At 44.1% G+C, this 15,238-nt stretch overlaps 1 protein-coding gene across 17 annotated transcripts in view; it reads left to right on the top strand.

Annotated features, from left to right (window-relative positions):
* The window catches only part of LOC110500600 (adhesion G protein-coupled receptor L3), a 490,597-nt gene that overhangs the window by 435,676 nt on the left and 39,683 nt on the right, over positions 1–15,238 (top strand). For all 17 annotated transcript variants that reach the window (XM_090213301.1, XM_021578050.3, XM_090213306.1 and 14 more), the window contains one exon: positions 13,794–14,003. In XM_090213301.1, the coding sequence (XP_090069427.1) occupies positions 13,794–14,003 (210 nt within the window). The remainder of the gene's footprint in view (positions 1–13,793; positions 14,004–15,238) is intronic.

Below are 15,238 nucleotides of genomic sequence, written 5' to 3'. Positions count from 1 at the left end.
CACCTTTTGGAAACTCCAGGATGCTGGTGTTCATTCAGGGGGAAAGTGGAAAGTCGTTACACCCCAATTCCAAAATTGCAGCATTTTTCTACTCGAAAGACATTTTGGTTCTGAGGAAACGCAGGCATCCATTGACACACTGCCAAGGCATTCCAATCCGGAAGCACGAATGAATGGTGAAGAAAGAGCACAAAAATGCCGTAAATTGGAGTGACCATATTTTGTCTCCATGGTAACTAAACATATCGCTGTTCTGTCTAGGCATTGTTATTACACATTACCCTCTGAGTGAGAGATTGCAGATTGGCATGCCGCAATTACCATCTTCACTTTGAGCGGGCAGAGGCCCGCTGTCACTGTCATCTTTCGTTTTGCTGTATTCCGGCAGATAGACAGGGTGTTCCAGTTGTAAATGACAATAATACTACTCTACTTTAAAGTTCGGGAAGTGTTTGGGCTTTCATGATAAGACGTTGTTTGATACGTTCAGTTCATGAACAGCTTATTATTGTAGATATTACTTAGTCCTAGATAGAGATATTACTAAGTTGAGGTATCGTTAAAAGGCTGTAGTAGTTGGTTGAAGTGATGTCTCTACAACCCGTTTTCAACCAGAATGGATGGACGTTTTAGAAAGCCGACCAAATGCGTGTACATAACCTGTATTAGAAGCATGAACTTGGTTATTTAATGATGTGAGCTTTTTCTTAATTCTATTAAGACAACATAGAACAGCTAATGTGGTGCCTTTCATCAATAACGGCCCTCATCTCGTTCTTGAATGCACCACGCTGCCCAGTCTTAACTTTCATGTTTGTATTTTACCTTTGAACTTAAAGCAGATGGGTGATTATTGCGCTAGCTCAGTATTGTAGATATGTGTATCTTGAATCCACGGACTCTGACTCTCTGAGGAATTAATTATGTAACTTTGATCTCTGCCAAAGGAGGTGAAAAAAGATCCATCTTTGTCTATTGAAAATGGTTATGTACTTTTTTGATTATCTTTGGACTTGCACTTATTATTTGAGCTTCTACTTCTAAAAATTCACCTTTCCAGAAACAAGTCTCTCACTGTTGCCGCTTGCTATAGACCTCCCTCTGCCCCCAGCTGTGCCCTCGATACCATATGTGAATGATTGCCCCCCATCTATCTTCTTAGCTCGTGCTACTAGGTGACCTAAACTGGGACATGCTTAACACCCCGGCCATCCTACAATCCAAGCTTGATGCCCTCAATCTCACACAAATGATCAATGAACCTACCAGGTACAACTCCAAATCCGTAAACATGGGCACCCTCATAGATGTCATCCTAACTAACTCGCCCTCCAAATACACCTCTGCTGTTTTCAATCAAGATCTCAGCGATCACTGCCTCATTGCCTGCATCCGTAATGGGTCTGCGACCAAACGACCACCCCTCATCACTGTCAAACGCTCCCTAAAACACTTCTGCGAGCAGGCTTTTCTAATTGACATGGCTGGGGTATAATGACATTGACCTCATCCCGTCAGTAGATGATGCCTGGCTATTCTTTAAAAGTGCCTTCCTCACCATCTTAAATAAGCATGCCCCATTCAAAAAATGTAGAACTAGGAATAGATTTAGTCCTTGGTTCACTCCAGACCTGTCTGCCCTTGACCAGCACAAAAACACCCTGTGGCGTTCTGCATTAACATCGAATAGCCCCCGTGATATGCAACTTTTCAGGGAAGTTATCAACAAATATACACAGGCAGTTAGGAAAGCTAAGGCTAGGTTTTTCAAACAGAAATTTACATCCTGTAGTACGAACTCAAAAAAGTTCTGGGACACTGTAAAGTCCATGGAGAATAAGAGCACCTGCTCCCAGTTGCCCACTGCTCTGAGGCTGGGAAACACTGTCACCACCGATAAATCCACTATAATTGAGAATTCCAATAAGCATTTCTCTACGGCTGGCCATGCTTTCCACCTGGCTACCCCTACCCCGGTCAACTGCCCGGCACCTTCCACAGCAACCCGCCATTGCCCCCACTATTTCTCCTTTACCCAAATCCAGATAGCTGATGCAAAATCTGGACCCATACAAATCAGCCAGGCTAGACAATCTGGACCCTCTCTTTCTAAAAATTATCTGCAAGAATTGTTGCAACCCCTATTACTAGCCTGTTCAAACTCTCTTTCGTATCGTCTGAGATTCCCAAAGAAAGGAAAGCTGCCGCGGTCATCCCCCTCTTCAAAGACCCAAACTGCTACAGACCTATATCTATCCTACCCTGTCTTTCTAAGGTCTTCGAAAGCCAAGTTAACAAACAGAATACCCACCGTTTAGAATCCCACCGTACCTTTTCCGCTATACAATCTGGTTTCAGAGCTGGTCATCGGTGCACCTTAGCCACGCTCAAGGTCCTAAACGACGACATAACCGCCATCGATAAGAGACATTACTGTGCAGCCGTATTCATCGACCTGGCCAAGGCTTTCGACTCTGTCAATCACCACATTCTTGTTGGCAAACTCGACAGCCTTGGTTTCTCAAATGATTGCCTTGCCTGGTTTACCAACTACTTCTCTGATAGAGTTCAGTTTGTCAAATCGGAGGGCCTGTTGTCTGGACCTCTGGCAGTCTCTATGGGGGTGCCACAGGGTTCAATCCTCGGGCCGACTCTCTTCTCTGTATACATCAATGATGTTGCTCTTGCTGCTGGTGACTCTGGTACACCTCTACGCAGACGACACCATTCTGTATACTTCTGGCCCCTCTTTGGACACTGTGTTAACTAACCTCCAGACGAGCTTCAATGCCATACAACTCTCCTTCCGGTGCCTCCAACTGCTCTTAAGCGCAAGTAAAACTAAACGCATGCTATTCAACCGATCACTGCCCGCACCTGCTCGCCCGTCCAGCATCACTACTCTGACTTATAATACGTGGACAACTACAAATACCTAGGTGTCTGGTTAGACTGTAAACTCTCCTCCCAGACTCACATTAAACATCTCCAATCCAAAATTAAATCTAGAATTGGCTTCCTATATCGCAACAAAGCATCCTTCACTCATGCTGCCAAACATGCCCTCGTAAAACTGACCATTCTACTGTTTCTCGACTTCGGTGATGTCATCTATAAAATAGCCTCCAACACTCTACTCAACAAACTGGATGCAGTCTATCTCAGTGCCATCCGTATTGTCACCAAAGCCCCATACACTACCCACCATTGCGACCTGTACGCTCTCATTGGTTGGCCCTCGCTTCATACTCGTAGCCAAACGCACTAGATACAGGTTATCTACAAGTCTCTGCTAGGTAAAGCCCCGCCTTATCTCAGCTCACTGGCCACCATAGCAGCACCCACTCGTAGCACGCGCTCCAGCAGGTATATCTCACTGGTCACCCCCAAAATCAATTTGTCCTTTGGTCGTCTTTCCTTCCAGTTCTCTGCTGCCAATGACTAGAACAAACTGCAAAAATCTCTGATGCTGGAGACTCATATCTCCCTCACTAGCTTTAAGCACCAGCTGTCAGAGCAGCTCACAGATCACTGTGCCTGTACATAGCCCATCTGTAAACAGCCCATCTATCTACCTACCTCATCCCCATACAGTATTTATTTATTTATCCTGCTCCTTTGCACCCCAGTATCTCTACTTTCACATTCCTCTTCTAATTACTTTGCCACCATGGCCTATTTATTGCCTTAACTCCCTTATCTTACCTCATTTGCACTCACTGTATATAGACTTTTTGTTTTCTTTTGTTTTACTGTATTATTGACTATGTTTTGTTTATTCTATGTGTAACTCTGTGTTGTTGTATGTGTCGAATTGCTATACTTTATCTTGGCCAGGTTGCAGTTTCAAATGAGAACTTGTTCTCAACTAGCCTACCTGGTTTAATAAAGGTGAAATAAAAAATAAATGCAAATTGAAGTGTTGTACTGACTGAAGCATTGTCAACTTTAAAAAGTCAACACAGTCCTGAAGGCCATCGACAGTTTGACTCATTATCATATCCCAATAGGCAAAGGCACATATACTCACACCGTGTCTGTCAACGACAGGGAATGAGGTAGCTGCCATCCAAAACAATCGGGAAGGGATTAAGTGACGTCACTTTCGTCTGTCTCACCTCTCAGGCCTTTTGTGCACCAACATGAGCTGTTCCTGCTGACGCAAACGACAGGGAATGAGGTAGCTGCCATCCAAAACAATCGGGAAGGGATTAAGTGACGTCACTTTCGTCTGTCTCACCTCTCAGGCCTTTTGTGCACCAACATGAGCTGTTCCTGCTGACGCAAACGACAGGGAATGAGGTAGCTGCCATCCAAAACAATCGGGAAGGGATTAAGTGACGTCACTTTCGTCTGTCTCACCTCTCAGGCCTTTTGTGCACCAACATGAGCTGTTCCTGCTGACGCAAACGACAGGGAATGAGGTAGCTGCCATCCAAACAATCGGGAAGGGATTAAGTGCCGTCACTTTCGTCTGTCTCACCTCTCAGGCCTTTTGTGCACCAACATGAGCTGTTCCTGCCGACGCAAACGACAGGGAATGTGGTAGCTGTCATCCAAACAATCGGGAAGGGATTAAGTGCCGTCAATTTCGTCTGTCTCACCTCTCAGGCCTTTTGTGCACCAACATGAGCTGTTCCTGCCGACGCACTGAAGTACACCCGTCGGGCGCGTAAACAAATGAAACTAAATGGCCCATCACCAGCTGTGTGTTAGTCAGAGATTATGTCGCTTTTGTGTCTCCAGGAAGGGAAGTGATTGCGAGGGAGTTTCGAGTGAGGAGGAGAGGGTTTGCTTAAGCGGTCTGTCAAAGTACAGTATGATATCTCCTCTAATCAGTCAACTCCAATTGCTCTCTCATCAAACATAGAAATAGTATGATAATAATAACGAATATTTTAAAGGGTTGTTTAAGTCTATTGATAAGCTCCTCTATCCAGCTGGAAGTTACACAAAGATAAAAAATGGTTGTTGTTTGAATTAAGGTTTCCAACGGCTGTTGGGAATTGCTTCAACTTGTCCCAGCAGGTCGTCATTCCTGTCAATATCCAACATGATCTCTTTTAACCCTAAAAGTGCCAACGGGTCAATTTTGGCCTCAAGGGGTGATACAGTACATGTCATTATTTCGATATCCTGTTTTTGATCCTGAAATCTTGGACTTTTTCAAGCAACTACTTACTGACAATACCCCCCAACATTTACCATGTTTTTTGTGTTTATATGGAAGAATAAAAAATCATCTCTTTTGTATACTAGTGGTGTGCGGCAAACATGACGACCTAACCGGCCTCTCAATGCCATCATGCACATGTTGAGTTTGTCTATCCCCACCAGACGGACACGCAGGTTGAAATATCAAAACTAACTCTAAGCCAACTGTCACGTTCTGACCTTAGGTCCTTTGTTATGTCTTTGTTTTAGTTTGGTCAGGGCGTGAGTTGGGGTGGGTAGTCTATGTTCGTTTTTCTATGTTGCGTTTATGTGTTTGGCCTGGTATGGTTCTCAATCAGAGGCAGGTGTTGTTCGTTGTCTCTGATTGAGTATCATACTTAGGTAGCCTTTTCCCACCTGTGTTTTGTGGGTGATTATTTTCTGTTCAGTGTTTTTCCATTCACCGTACAGGACTGTTCGTTTGTTGTATTTTTGTTCAGTGTTCAGTTATTTTATTAAAAACATGGACACTTACCACGCCGCGCATTGTTCCTCCTCTTCTTCCACCTACGACGATCGTTAGACCAACTATATTCATTTGGGGAAAGGTTGAATCATTCATGGACATTTAGCTAACTAGCTTGCTGTTGCTAACTAATTTGTCCTGGGATATAAACATTGGGTTCTTATTTTACCTGAAGTGCACAAGGTCAATGTTTTATGCTGGATCTTTGTAGAATTTTGACCCACCAAATTTTTTACACACTCCACAGATAAAAGGGGAAACCTAATTAGTTTCTTGTAATCTCTCCGTGTTCTTCTTCCTCCTTCTTCCTCCTCTTCTTCTTCTTTGTCTCCTCCTCCTTTTCCCTTCTACTCCATAGCGGTTGGCAACCAAGTGTGGACCTCATTCATCTTTCAATCACCCACGTGGGTATGTGCTCGTAAAAACCAATGAGGAGATGGGAGAGGTGTGACTTGCAGCGCATCATGCTTCACAAATAGAACCAAGGTCTATTTTAGCGCCTGGCTACCCCAGATTCAAAGGCCCCTTTGATTTCTACAGAGTGATGTCATATTCATTCCAGTAATGCCATTTAAGCAGTTGATCAAACATAACACCAGTGTTACTAAAGGACCAACATTTGGAAAAGCCTGCTTTAGACTTACTGGTTCAGTACCTTAATAGTCCAGACCCACCACCCAGCCAGCTACTCAATCCATCAACAGTCTACTCTTCATCGAACCACCCTCCTTTTGAATTTAAGCTTCTATTTCCAAGACAGCCCCGGGGTTGTGGAGGCACTGTTTAAATAGCAGCTACAACCCCCCCCAGCCGAGACTTAGAAAGATAGACCTGTTGTCCCTCCACATACAGGCCATTACTTAGGTAGTGAGTGTGTATGCCGGGATTGGGCTGGAGGTAATATCGAGCCACCTGTAAGTAGCACCATTCCCTAGGGACCACCGGGGTATAAATCAATGGTTCCTCTCAATAGGATGATGGTGGTGGTGGTGGTAAACCCATATATCAGTGTCCTGGTGGGGTGTCTGAATTGGAAATGATGAAGATACCGTGATACATTCTAGGCTTTGGACAGTATAGATGGCACAGTCAATGTGTGCACGGTTCCCACGATGTTAACTTAGAACCTATTATAACTTGTAACTTCCATCCACCTATGTAGAGTAGCTTTCGAACCATCTAAATCTTAATGTGGCATGATAACCTGTTGTGGTCTCAGTGTCTTGATTTTCATAAAAAGAGGTCATCCATGTGCTTTTCTGTCTGTTTATTTAGTATAGGATGAACTTTAATGTTCCATGGGGGAAGTTGTCTCAGACACGTACCCTGGTTCAATCCTGGGCTGTATCCCAACCGGCGCACAATTGGCCCAGCGTCATCCGGTTTAGGGTTTGGCTGGGGTAGGCCTACATTGTAAATAAGAATTTATTCTTAACTGACTTCCCTGGTTAACTAAAGGTTAAATACTGCTGTATACAAAATTGAGACTGTACGTTACACTCTCAACTTAATACATACATTACCCATATCACCATACACTTCTCATACAGCCACATACATAATCCTTAGCATATTCCCTCAGCTTTACTTGTTGCTGTTCAGGTATTTGATGGCCATGGGAGTAAAGGAGTGCTTATACCTGTTCAGCTTACATCTGGGGACCCTATAGAGTCTGCCTGAGTCAGAGGAGGGACCCTATAGCGTCTGCCTGAGTCGGAGGAGGAGGGACCCTATAGCGTCTGTCTGAGTCGGAGGAGGGACCCTATAGCGTCTGCCTGAGTCAGAGGAGGGACATGGGAGGGGTCTGAAATAATAATCTGATAAAGATCTGTTAACTATATCTCAGGATACTCTCTATGACCGCATAGTAGAACAGGAGCTTTCGTTTCTGGTCAACTCCAATTACCCTCAACTCCAATTACCCTGAGTCTACGTAGGAAATAGAGGCGTTGTAGTCTGCAGCAGACACTCTCCACTTCGATCTTCCAGCTCACCACATTGTCCATATTTACACCCAGGTAATTATACGAACTAAACTGTGCTATGTTGGGATTGTGGACAAGCACATGGTCACCGGCAGATTTGGGGTCAAACGCCATCTCATCCTATAAGGAAAAAATGACGTTGGATAGATCGTTGAATGCTATCTGAACGCATTCCACTTTAGGAGGCCGCATACATAGTCTACTGCCGGCATTATATCACGGTTATTGTCGCTGAGGACATTGTACGTTTCTATTAGGCACATGCACTGAATGGAAACGTCAAGGTCTCCTCCTGGCCCTTTAAACCTGATGAATGGTTTGAGATCCCTGATTCATGTGCCCTCTTTGCTACCCTCTCTTCGTCCCATACAGATCGTAAATCCTTGCCCATACGCGAAAGCGTCGCTCGACACCCCTCAGTAGGACTACTGATACCCTTACTACAACATTTGCCCTGCCCCACCATATTTTATGACTGAAGCATGCTCTCTCTCTCTCTCTCTGTGTCATCCAGGTAGATTTATGCATTTTAATTGGATTGGCATCATGCTGTGAGCTGTTCTTTGAGGAATATCAAGGAAGGAAGCTTATCTTCTCTCTCCCATTGGCCCACATGATCTTGACACGTCCAGAGCCCAGTGGAGGCACCCCTTTTAGGATGAAGGGTCTCAACGGCAATTCATTTGCTATAGTTTGATATCTGATTGGATGGACTTGATTGGAGGTGTCAGGGCATAGGGCAACAGGGAATGCAGTTGACATGTACACTGAGTGTACACCTGCTCTTTCCATGACATTATTGATGTCACTTGTCAAATCCACTTAAAATCTGTGTAGATTAGGGGAGGAGACGGGTTAAAGAAGGATTTGTTTTATCCTTGAGACGTTTGGGTATGTGTGCCATTCCTGGTTTGAGTGTGTCAAGAACTGCAACGCTGCTTGGTTTTGCATGCTCAACAGTTTCCCATGTGTATCAAGAATGGTCCACCACCCAAAGGACATCCAGCTAATTTGACAACAACTGTGGGAAGCATTGGAGTCAACATGTGCCAACATCCCTGTGGAACGCTTTCGACAACTTGTAGAGTCCACGCCCCGCCGAATTGAGGCTGTTCTGAGGGCAAAAAGGGGGTACAACTCAATAATAAGGAAGGTGTTCTTAGTGTTTTGTCCACTGTCTGATTTCCTGGTAACAGCAGGCCATATGTTGTGCCTCGCGGTAGCAGATCAGGGACAAACCCAATCTCCCCAGGCATCTGTCTGGAATGAAAAATATGTGTGTTCAAGAAATAAAAAAATGTGATTGGAAGAGAAATCGAATGTGCACAAGGCCCTAGTAAGTAACATATCCACTGGTATGACTCGGTGGCCACCCACGACACAGAGTGAATTTTGGAGCGAGTTAGTCCGCTGCTTTGGGGATCCCGTGCCCCTTCCCGCCACGGGCGCCTGTTAAAGGAGAGGAGCGTTGAGGTTGAGCCACCGTGGCTCTGTGGCGGTAGTGTGCGACAGCCAGCTGCCATCCCGGGCGAGACCCCAGAAAAGGGCCTTCATCGTAGGGATACATTTGTGGCCGCTGTCGCCTTAGCGATCATCCACCCTTCCAGAACAAAGAGATGTCACTGCAGTAGATCCATCATATAGGTGTGGATGCATCCTAGACCTCCCTCTCCTTTTTACCCAGCACCCCCTCTCCATATCGAGGAAGAGATTGTGATGGATAGAGACTGAAGCCATGGCACAACTCGCTAGCTCAACCTACCCTAGGCCCCCTTTTCCAAACAATCTGCATCTGCCACCACCCAGCGCATGAGATGCCTTTGTAGCAAAGGGGGACCAGAGACCGACAGAGACACACACACACACACACACACACACATACACCGCTCACCCCCCCCTGATGTATACACTACGGCTCATCAGGCATGAGAATCAAGAGGCTCAGGGTAGCGGGTCGACTGTTATTGTACAGCAGCCCCTTAATGATCAGCATCTGTTCTCTTCTCTCTCCCCGCTAGCGTTAGCCCGTCCTCCGTGCACCCGTTAAACAGGCCTTTTGTGTGTCGTTTCCTACCAAGATCCCCTTGCTGCAAAAAAATCCCCCCTGGTTGCTCTAGCCTTTCACCCCGCCCCCTGTGGAGAATCATACTGCTGACTCGGGTGGAAGTTTGATTTAAAGGCTGTGCTCGTTTGGGTGAAAATATATACTGTGTGTTTTCTGTAAGGAAACAGTGATGAGCGCATCCTCTATTTGCGACTCACTGATATTGTCCTTGAGGAATATTGTGTAAGCCTTTAGAATTGCACATACACACACACACACACACAAACACACACGTTTCTAGTGATTGAATACCTGCTCTGCAAAACGTACATCCTCAGGAAACACTGCAAGTAAATCAAATGTGCAATCATGTTCATCACAGCTAAAGGCTATGGAGAAGAAAAGCTTTTTCTATTCCTATTGTGTTACCTCTGTGATCCTCATTACTACTCATGCGTAGTCGAGTCCGGAAACGTCGAGCCCAGCAGGGACAGCAGTCAGTTGGACGGCGGATACCACGGATACCAGTTTTCTTTGGAGTATTTTTGAACAAAGCCTTGAAGTGAATGCTTACTGGTGGGAGAATGAAGATAATTATGTGGGGGAATGAGGAGTGTCTGAAGCTGACCAGTGTTTGGTTGGCAGTAAATATGTTATGTTAATAAATGACGATGTCTCGGATGTTTAATTGCCTGGTTTTCTAGACATAAGAGACTTAGTTTCTTGGGAAGGCATCACGTTTTCACATTTATCTTGAATATATTTTAGGTGTGTGTCCTGGAGAGTTATGATGACTTTAGTGACAAATGATGATGTTAGAGCCAAATGGTGAAGGGTGAAGTTTCCCCTAGATGCTGATCTTGGGTGAGTTTTGCATTTCCACCAACTAATGGTTAGGATTGAGGGAGAGGAAGTTGATCCTAGATCAGTTTTCACCCCCCCCCCCCCCCCCAGAGCAGGTGGTTTTCAAGATCTATGTGTGTATTTGGTTGGTACTTGAGTTGCCAACTATCCACAGCATTCCTTAAAAACTAATAACCAATATAATTTGGATGAGGTCCTCATCTAAACGTGCTGACTAAGCAGAACGTGGGCATTGCATCTTAATGAAACTATGGTCTGCGTGGTATTGATTAGGCCATAATTGATTGATGAGGGCAAAAACGGTGCCAGAAGGGAATTTCATGGTAATCAAGAAGCACTGCATGCTTTTGGACAGTGTGTTTAAATCAATTGGTGTGTCTTCTGTGTGTGGATGTTATCCTTATGAGGTTGTAAGCACAAATCTCTACGCACATGATTTTTTTTTTTTTTTTGTCTCTTTCTGGAAATGTGTCTTGCATATCATCTCAAATAGCACAGCATCACTATATACAGTATACAGTGCATTCTGAAAGTATTCAGACCCCTTGACTTTTTCCTCATTTTGTGTTACGTTACAGCCTTATTCGAAAATGTCTGAAATCTTTTTTTTTTCCCCTCATCAATCTACACACAATACCCCATAATGACATTGTTTTTCAAATGTATAAAAATAAATAAATAAAAAACAGAAATATGACATTTACATAGGTATTCAGACCTTTTACTCAGTACTTTGTTGAAGCACCTTTGGCAACGAATACATCCTCAAGTCTTGAGTGACGCTACAAGCTTGGCACACCTGTATTTGGGGAGTTTCCCCCATTCTTCTCTGCAGATCCTCTCAAGCTCTGTCAGGTTGGATGGGGAGTATCACTGCACAGCTATTTTCAGGTCTCTCCAGAGATGTTCGATCGGGATCAGGTCTGGGCTCTTCAGAGACTTGTCCCGAAGCCAAGACAAGGCAGGAGTGGCTATGTGCTTAGGATTGTTGTCCTGTTGGAAGGTGAACCTTCGCCACAGGCTGAGGTCCTGAGTGCTCTGGAGCAAGTTTCTATCAAGGATCTCTCTGTACTTTGCTCCGATCATCTTTCCCTCAATCCTGAATGGTCTCCCAGTTCCTGCCACTGAAAAACATCCCCACAGCATGATGCTGCCACCACCATCGTAGGGATGGTGCAAGTTTTCCTCCAGATCTGACGCTTGGCATTCAGGCCAAAGAGTTCAATCTTGGTTTCGTCAAACCAGAGAATCTTGTTTCTGATGGTGTGAGTTCTTTAAATGGCTTTTGGCAAACTCCAAGTGGGCTGTTATGTGCCTTTTACTGAGGAGTGGCTTCCATCTGGCCACTCTACCATAAAGGCCTGATTGGTGGAGTGCTGCAGAGATGGGAGAACCTTCCATAAGGACAACCATCTCCACAGAGGAACTCTGGAGCTCTGGCAGAGTGACCATCGGGTTCTTGGTCACCTCGCTGACCAAGGCCCTTCTCCCCCAATTGCTCAGTTTGGCAGGACGGACAGCTCTAGGAAGAGTTTTTGTTGTTCCAAACATCTTCCATTTAAGAATGATGGAGGCCACTGTGTTCTTGGGGACCTTCAATGCTGCAGACATGTTTTGGTACCCTTCCCCAGATCTGTGCCTCGACAGAATCCTGTCTCTGAGCTCTACGGACAATAACTTCGAATTGACTTGGTTTTTGCTCAGTCATGCACTGCGGGACCTTATATAGACAGGTGTGTGCCTTTCCAAATCATGTCCAATCAATTGAATTTACCACAGGTGGACTCCAATCAAGTTGTAGAAACATCTCCAGGATGATCAATGGAAACAGGATACACCTGAGCTCAAATTCGAGTCTCATAGTAAAGTGTGAATAGATGTAAATAAGGTATTTCTGTTTTTTTTTTTTTTTGTAATACATCTGCAAAAATGTCTAAACCTGTTTTCTCTTTGCAATTTTGGGGTATTGTGTGTCGATTGATGCGAAAAACAATGTAATCTGTAACGGAACAAAATGTGGAAAATGTCAAGGGGTCTGAATACTTTCCGAATGCACTATATGTAGTACAATATACATAGTCAGATCACATATGGTCTAGGCAGGTGTACAGTTGTGATCGTGCACCAATATGAATGTATTTGAGAGGGCATGATACATGGAAAATGGAACATGTCACACTGAAAGAATTGCCATTGAAAGAATTGTCACACTGAAAGAATTGCCATTTCAGAATGTGTTACTTTTTTTGGTGGTTCATTTAAGTAGTCCTTTAGTGCACTGACTTATGGTTTACTGTAAATTCCCTTTGATTGTTGCTGTTGCCGCATAGTGCCTGCTTATTTCCTGTACCTGTATTTATACAGGTATCTGCCATCAGAAGGGTGCTTTTTTTATTGCTAGGGAATTTATCCTTTAAAAAAACCATTGACTAAAAGCAGTGATGACATTGATTGACTGTAGTGTGGTTGAATAAATTACCTATAGTGCCTTTCACAGCCACCTGTGACCCTTTCTATGACGTGGCTCATTTAGTTACCTTGCCAAAAAACCTTGGTGACACATTTTCATGCCATTTCCACATCACCATCTGTGGTCCTGTCTGTGACAGCTAGGTCATTTCCTGAAGAGGTTGAGGGGTGGCCCTACCGAACGGCAGTTTCATCTAGTTTTGAGTGTATTACTGAATATAACATATCAACTCAAATGTTATTTGTCACATGCACCCAATACAACACGTGTTTACCTTACTGTGAAATGCTTACTTACAAGCCCTTAACCAATAATGCAGTTCAAGAAATAGAGTTAGTCAAATGTTTTCTAAATATACTAAAGTAATGAACAAATTAAAGTTATACAATAAAAAAAACTAAAAAAACGAGGCTATAGCCAGTACTAACTAAAACAGATTGGAATCATATTGTCATCTGAACAGTCATTTTGGCCAGGGATATCTTGATTCAATACAGTGTCGTTAGAATGTTGCAACACAAATACCCTAAAGAATTGTGAGAAATTACAGTAATCTCATCTAATGCATTTCCTCGATAATAACGAGTACCACAATGGAAATAAATCTGTGGATTTGATTGTGCCTTGGTCATTTTAATGCATCTATTGTGGTACTTAAGTGGTTGAGGCAACTCCTATATGTATTTTACATATGTCTAATAAAATACTTAAAATCTTTCTTTCTTCTTTTTTTTTTTTACACTTTCCCAGAATACTGACCCGGTCCATGACCTGCTGTTGGATGTGATCACATGGGTTGGCATTCTGCTCTCCCTGGTCTGCCTGCTCATCAGCCTGTTCACCTTCTGCTTCTTCCGGGGCCTCCAGAGCGACCGCAACACCATCCACAAGAATCTCTGCATCAGCCTCTTCATTGCAGAGTCCCTCTTCCTGGTGGGGATCAACCGAGCTGACCAACCGGTAAGAACACTCCTAAGCCGGACAGATGATGCTCAACAAACACAGCCGACTCAATCTGTTTTCAATGGCAGCTGTGTGTTAGTGGCGGGTCTAGGGTGGTGTTGCTCTGTTTGTCTGACCATTTGGGGAGGTTTCTACTTGTGATAGACTCCACCACACACCTGCATCAAGCATGTCTCATGCATTTTGGTATTTAAGCCCCCGGAGGTCCCAGTGGTTGACAGAGGGAGGCGTGTCAGGGGGCTTCATCTCAGTAGTCTAAAGTTTCTCCCTTTTCTTGCCATCTTTATATGCTCTATTCTGAACATGCAGGATAGGTGAAGGCAACAAAGTCTATTTGGGATCTGTCACCTGTCTCCCAAATCAGTTCTGATCCGGGAAAGGAGGCGAGGAGAGGGAGCCACGTTAGACTATTGAAATGCATCCAGGGTGTCAGCTCTCTAGTGCTTGAATGGCCAAAGTGCCCACATGTTTTCATTTCAACCTGGCGTTTGATTCATTAGTGTTACTGATTGGCCAGAAAGCTTGCACACCTGGTTCCTCAGGTCTAAATTAGACATGGTTCTGTGCCCAATTGCCTATTATACAACGAGTGAGTCCCACTATGGTAACCAGGGCTTCAATAGAGTTGGCCCACTGGTAATGGCTAGATAGTTAACCATATAACCAGTTTCATTCCTTATGTTTAACTTTTGCTTCCAAGTTATTCTGTTCACCCAACAACCCTAGTAAGACGCTAGAAATTATAGTAGAAAACCAGCATAAGCTGAGACAGGAATTTAGGAAATCCATCAGCTTTTGACCTTAACCCTTATGAACTGTTTTGCTCACATCTTCCTATTGCAGTTAAATATTTCAAAAGCATGTCGGATACTTAAGCATTCAGCGTGCGCTTCACCGTGGCTCTCTCGTCTCTTGAGGGCCAGCTCCACTCGAGAAAGCAATTCAGTAGTCTGAGCAGAACATTAAGGTTTGAGTGTACCTCGATGCACTTCCTAGGGCATCTGTGTATTTGAAGGGTGAACCGCTCAAGTACAATGGATCTGTAGATGCTATATCATATTTGTGCTAGTCAACATTAGCAAGGATTCCAGGTTCATGGGAAAATGGTCTGCTATCATAATTTAAAGAAGTGAAGGTTGCAGGTAGTTGAATGTATCTGTTTCCTCTACAGTTTAAAACCAATATAATTACCCCGATTCGAATGCCTCATCTGAACATGAGAACATGAGTGC

Source organism: Oncorhynchus mykiss, chromosome 21 (assembly GCF_057628025.1).
Source record: "Oncorhynchus mykiss isolate SJ-2025 chromosome 21, ASM5762802v1, whole genome shotgun sequence".
NCBI classification, from domain to species: Eukaryota; Metazoa; Chordata; class Actinopteri; order Salmoniformes; family Salmonidae; genus Oncorhynchus; species Oncorhynchus mykiss.
This window is presented reverse-complemented; position numbering and strand designations above follow the sequence as displayed.